This window comes from Epinephelus moara, chromosome 24 (genome assembly GCF_006386435.1).
Source record: "Epinephelus moara isolate mb chromosome 24, YSFRI_EMoa_1.0, whole genome shotgun sequence".
Lineage (NCBI taxonomy): Eukaryota > Metazoa > Chordata > Actinopteri > Perciformes > Serranidae > Epinephelus > Epinephelus moara.
The window spans coordinates 6,682,757-6,689,054 of record NC_065529.1 but is presented as its reverse complement, the minus strand read 5'-3'; the positions used below and the strand labels follow the sequence as shown (position 1 = coordinate 6,689,054).

Below are 6,298 nucleotides of genomic sequence, written 5' to 3'. Positions count from 1 at the left end.
TCAATATCACGATGTCTAGAGAGACAGCGGCTGCAGCAGCAGCAAAGCTATCAGGACGTCATCTGTTAAAAGCCTCCCGTTGTCGGATACGACATGAAACTACTCCAGTTAGCTCAATCATGTTGTAACTAAGACATCTGCTGGAAAAAAATATTTTTTTTCACGGACCGTTTAGAGTTAGAGTCATTACAGACACCGCTAATGGGGCTAACAGCTAACGGTTAGCCCCGCTAATCTACAATAACCATGTTATTAATTTCAGAACGTGATAGTAATGTTTGTTAAATCATAGTGTTTATAGACTTTACAAACACCAGATTAGTCTAAACGGTGATATAGTGACGTGAAAAATGTGAGATATGCATATATATATATGTAGCTAAACTCCGCTGGTTTTCTACCCGGAAGTATTTGTAAACAACAAGGTGATTCCCTCCGAAGGGACACTAACAACTCTAAGTACACATCAAATAAAATTTCTCCAAACACGTTTCTTGTTATTTTAGGTAGTTATTATCACGCTAATGTATGTTCAAGTGTCCATTTCCCCCGATAAGTTGGTTTTAATTCGTTATTTGATTCTATAAATACAGTCTGACCATCTCAAGCTTTTATTTTGGTACTTCCGGTGGGGTCCATGTCATTGGTTCGACAGCCCATTGGTTCGACATCCCATTAGTCCGACTCCATTTGAGGTCCTGACCCAAGGTTGGGGACCACTGCTGAAAGGAGTACAGTTCACAAACACTAACTGAGCATCAGGCCACATTCATACTGTAGCATGGATCAACCTTTATCACCGCAGGCTGCTGCAGGTTTTTTCAGAACCCCATGCATTCCCGCAGCCAAAACAGCACTACCTTTATTCAGTTTATTACCTGTGTTTTTCACGCAGTAGGCTACCTACTACTGTCTGCTAAATATCGTTAAGCTACTCCATGCTAACGTTAGCCCTATGCTTAACTTCCAGCTTTGCCAATTCACCACTTAAAGACGTTAGAAACATTGTATGTTGTCACACAACGACCTCTCATTTTGAACATTTCTCACCTGTGTGCTGGCTCCAGCAGGTGGGCCTGCTGATCCGGACGCCATCATTGCGAGTGGACACTGCGCTGCGTTCATAGTGCTACGTAGAAATCGGAAATTTCAGAACTTAAAGTGTGGCTGTTGAAGTGCACAATGTGGCATAATTTAAAGCTCCGCTTCTGCAATTGGTCCTCAGTACTGTCTTAAACAGCACATATCACCGAAAACGTCGGAGTAAATTTCAAAAAAGGCAATATTCGGATAAACGTACCACAAAGATTATTAGAACTTAATAAAGTGACATATTAACAGCCTTAGCCTTACAATGGAAATTAAAACAGATTGAGCCGTGCAGGAAATTCGTGCATGCCGTGCAAATGGAAGTTTGTCACTGACATCAGTTTTTTCACTGCCAATCACGTGGTGTAGCCTACATAAAGTGTTGAGTGGAATTATTTTAGTTCCTACGTTCCCTGAAGGCAACGTGATAGGGGACGGTCCCTAGCCTTGTTGTTAAGCTGTCTGTCATGATTCCACACCCCTCTCAGTTGATGCCACGCCCCCACGCTAGATCAGGGCCAAAAGTCTGAAACTGAAAAAAAGATTTAAAAAGGTAAAACACAAGATCTGAATCTGAAAATATAAAACATGCAACTGAAAGTAATTTAGTAATTTAATTTATTCAAAGGAATTACCAGAGTGAATCATAATTATATTTAACCTGAAAAAACTTTTTCTACACTTATTTTTATTTTGAATTCATTGATGTATTTTTCAAAATTCACCAAGACCATGGTTTAAGTCAAAATGTCCTCCATGAAAACAGCCTATTGAGTGGCATTTGACTCAGTTTAAATTGCCTGTACTGGAGAGAAATAAATTAAAATTTCAAAATAAACTTTGTTTTGTTAATGGCTTGTTGTAGTGCTTGATCACTGGGCAGTTAAAAGTGGGAGATGGTGTGTTTGGAGTGATTTCTCAAAGCCTCAAAGTCTGCCTCTAGTAAACTTGTTGAGGAATTATTATTGATTTACAACCCTATCTATCTCCCACAGGTATATTCTGATCATCTAGCACTATTGAATACTTAATCTGAGTAAATGAACCTTTAAGTACTAACCAAGCCTCATCTGAACATATTAACTGATGGGGATTAGGAGCTTGCATAATCAATACCTACTAGGTCCACAAAACACTGATAGAGAGAGAGAGCTAATCTCATTGAAGATGTTTTACCTTCCAACAGTTTCATTACAAACACCAATACAATGTGTGTTTCTTATACAAATGTGCATACATATCTCTTTAACAGGTACAACTTTATTCCAAGGATCCAGAGGGTTCTGGGCAGAACATGGAAAACATCCAGTATCAAGCCAATCACAATGAAGGGGGGGAGCATTCCATTCTTATAAAATATAGAGCTTTAATTTATTAGTCAGCAACAACAATGGAAAGGGAAGATAGAGTAATTTACACAAGTCATTACAATAACATCACCTTTGTGCATTTAGTTTTTTTTCTTTTTTTTCCATAAAGTCTGATGATGCAAAAATACAAAACAAACAAAAAAACACTCAAAAACTACAGACACATTTTTAAAAATACCAACAAATTGTACAACCTTTCTTTGCATTTTTTTTAAATTTTTTTTAATTTTTTGCTGTATAACCCCTGGCCTCGTTTGGAAGAGACAATCAGAGGCTGTGATTGATTCTGGGAATGTAGACAGACATCCCAAATTGAGGAGCGGATACAGATACCTCTGTATGAATTATGGATGCATCTTCCCAGAGGCATTCAAGACAGCCTGAATACAAGCTAGACAATGTGTTTTAAAAGTCTTGAAATGTCAACGTGAGGGGAAAATGAATTTTTCTGGATGTTTAAGATCATATATTCTTATTCATGAAAATTACTTTCACTGATGTACTTGTGTTTTTAATAGAGTGTAAACATTCTAATCAATAGAACTATTACTCATGTTTTCTGACTCAAACTGCCTTTGTTTACATCATTAATATGCCATTGTATGATATTTCTCCTAATTCTGTGCTATCCAAACGCATATGTGAGATTGTTTCACTTGATGCTCTGACACAATCTATATTAATGTCAATGAAAAGATGCATCATGCTTTATACAGGGTGTAATTGAAATCTTTAAAGCATTTGTTTTCCCCATTTTCCTGTTACTGAGAATGTCCCTCAGAGACCATACTGTACACCCCTAGAGATGAAAAACAGAAAAGAAATGACCACACAGTATCTTATCAGAATTACAGTACAAATACAGGTTCATGCACACAATGAAAGCCAGCTTCCCAATATTTTGGTTAGTGTCACAACATTGTTACAATGCTCTGTTGTGTATATGGGCAATTTTTTTTTTTTTACCACATATGAATGTCAAAAGAAGAAAGAAGAAATTATGTCTCGAGTGCTGCCTGATCTGGACACCTCTTTCAGCTCGAGATGGATTTGTTTTGTTGTTGTTTTTTTCTTTTTTTTCTTTTTTTTAAACAGAAGTCAACTATAACTTGCCCAAGTGTGCTTGTTGCATTTGGCCCCAGCCAATGTCCCCTGAAAGTAAAAGAATAATGCCCTTTGTGCAAACTTTGACCCTTTATTGCACCTCAGTGTCATTTCAAAAGATGAACCATTAATAAATTTATAGGTTCAGTGTGTAGGATTTAGGGGCACATGTTGGCAGAAATAGAATATTATATTCGTAACCATGTTTTCATTTGTGTATACTCAAAACTAAGATTTGTTGGGGTTTTTTGTTACCTTAGAATGAGCCATTTATATCTACGTACAAAGCAGACCCTCTTCCAAGGAGTCTGCCATATTGTTTCTACAGTAGCCCAGAATGGACAAACCAAACACTGGCTCTAGATAGGGCCATGTACGTTTTCACATCAGCCGCAGCAATATAAAAACATATTTTTTTATGTGAAACTGCTTTATTCTGTGTTTTTAGAGCTTTAAATCACTTGGTCTGTTCATTTTGGAGTTAATAGTTCACCTTTGGAAAATGGTAGAAGTTTCAGTTGGCTGCCACTGTATCCTACACACTAGACCTTCAATAAAAAGTGATCTGATGCTTGCTTCTTTTATCTATGAATCTTTCTGAAACTTGATTTCATGGCCAAAAGAAGCTGCAAGTGACTCAAAGTAGAGTACAGTTGAGATTGAAATAATTCTAATTCTTATCTGGGCTGAAAAGTAGCAAAGATGATGCATCATTTCACAACCAGTCCTCCAACCAAGGAGGAAACAGAAGGGGGGCAAGCACCAATTTCCTACCAAAAGGCCCAATTACACCAGTGAGAATATTTGGAGTTGTCTTGGGTTCCCACAGAGAAAGGATCGTTTCCCCATGATAACTGGGACCATGTGTCGATGGTCCCTTTGCAATATTAAGTCTCTGTCCGCATGCAGCCATGAAGGGGTTGCATCACAGGCGTTCTAGTGTCCAAAGAAAAGAGTCCTGGCATCGAGTCAAAACAAGCAAGAAACAACAGAGATCCCATCACCCCTTATCGACAACTCATTTCCCCATCAAAACTTCTCACAGCTCGCTAACAGCTTACATGCCTGATAACACATTCCAAACAGTCGCCGAGGTCATATGATGCTGACAGATGAGTTTTGTAATGACAGTAACAGCAACAATAAAATTAACAACATCAATAATAACAATAATATTTGCCCCAAAGGTACCTATACACAAAGAGCATGTTTTTTTCTATAAGTACAAAGAAATCCACAGAATGATACTATATACAACCTACAATAAATACTGTGTATCATATATCTTACTGTTTGAGAGGATGTATGTGGGGTTTTGTTTGTAAGCCTTTTTTTTCTCAGTTTGCCTTTTTTCGGTTTGTGGATTTTTTTTCACGTTTGCTACTCTCAATGAGTCTCTCCCAGTTTTCACAGGGTGGGGGGAAGGGTGGTTGAGGGTGTTTCAGACACAAAGCTGGGCTCCTCATGTCTCTATGTCTTCCTGCTCCTCGTTCTCATCCCCCTCCCCATGATGCCGGCGGTTGCGGGGCTTCTTCTGCTCCTTGAGCTCCTTCAGGTCTTTGGCCTTGAGGGCACCCAGCAGTGGGTCTCCGAACTGCCAGTAGTCCTGGCAGTACTGATTGATGAGGCTCATCTCTGGCTGGCTCAGGATGGTCAGCAGGTCTTTGTACTGGCCTGCGCTGGGGGTCCACTGGGTGCTGCTGGAGTGGAGAGAGGACGGCGTCAGCCCTCCGCCACCCTCCACCAGCACGTTGTTGACAGCGCGGCTCGACAGCACCACCAACTGCAACTTGACCAGCGTGTGTTTGAAGTTCTTCTCCGTGGCCGTACATTGGTACATACCGGAGTCAGAGGGCTGCAAAGATCGCAGGAGTAGACCTTGTTCTGTCTTCAAAATCCGACCATCAGAACGCATCTGCAGAGAAAAACAGCTCATAAAAAACCTGATATATAACTGAATATTTTAACCATGCACCCACAGTAAATCATTTAATCTCTTGCCCTTATTTCATTTTCTGGCTAGCTGCGTTATTATGTGAAAACATTTGGTCTCTACTGTTTAGCTAGCCTTGGCCGCTCTGCACTGCGCACCAACCAGGTTGGATGGGAGCTAGCTAGCGGCACCACTCATTGGGCAATTACAGCTGGCAATACCATCCTACAGGGACAGCTTTGCTGCAGAAACATACTGGGCATCCTCCTGTCTCCCCCCAGGTGGCACCGGTGAGTAAGCAGCTTCACTTTAAGCCACAAAACTCCTTAATAAGCATTTTTAGCACCACTAACCCTTCTGATGCTGCTAATGCTGTTAAAAGAGTTGACAGCAGTAACATAGTTTGACCGTGCTAAATGGGTTTTGTGGGCCAACATTAATCTGCTTATTCACTGGACCAACCTGATCTCACAGAAATACGTGAAATGACCACGACCTATTAACACCGCATTCCGTGGTGGCAGCACGTAATGAGTGTAAATTACGTGCTGCCACCACGAAAACAATGCCAATGTAAAGTCAATTAGGGTCCTCTCCCGTGGTGGACACATGGATTCCCTGATTCAACGTCAACCTCGTTTTCCTCAATGATATCTTTNTCCTCTCCCGTGGTGCCGTGGTGGACACATGGATTCCCTGATTCAACGTCAACCTCGTTTTCCTCAATGATATCTTTAACATTCCTGTATACACACAAAAACGCGGAAGTGTCCTTGATAACTCAACAATATGACAGGTTAAT

The 6,298-nt window shown here is 40.2% G+C and overlaps 1 protein-coding gene across 4 annotated transcripts in view; it reads right to left on the bottom strand.

Annotated features, from left to right (window-relative positions):
* Positions 1-2,338: 2,338 nt before the first annotated feature.
* Positions 2,339-6,298, bottom strand: part of sema3fb (sema domain, immunoglobulin domain (Ig), short basic domain, secreted, (semaphorin) 3Fb) — an 88,974-nt gene continuing 85,014 nt past the window's right edge. For all 4 annotated transcript variants that reach the window (XM_050039336.1, XM_050039335.1, XM_050039338.1 and 1 more), the window contains one exon: positions 2,339-5,478. In XM_050039336.1, the coding sequence (XP_049895293.1) occupies positions 5,026-5,478 (453 nt within the window). In that variant the 3' untranslated portion in view covers positions 2,339-5,025. The remainder of the gene's footprint in view (positions 5,479-6,298) is intronic.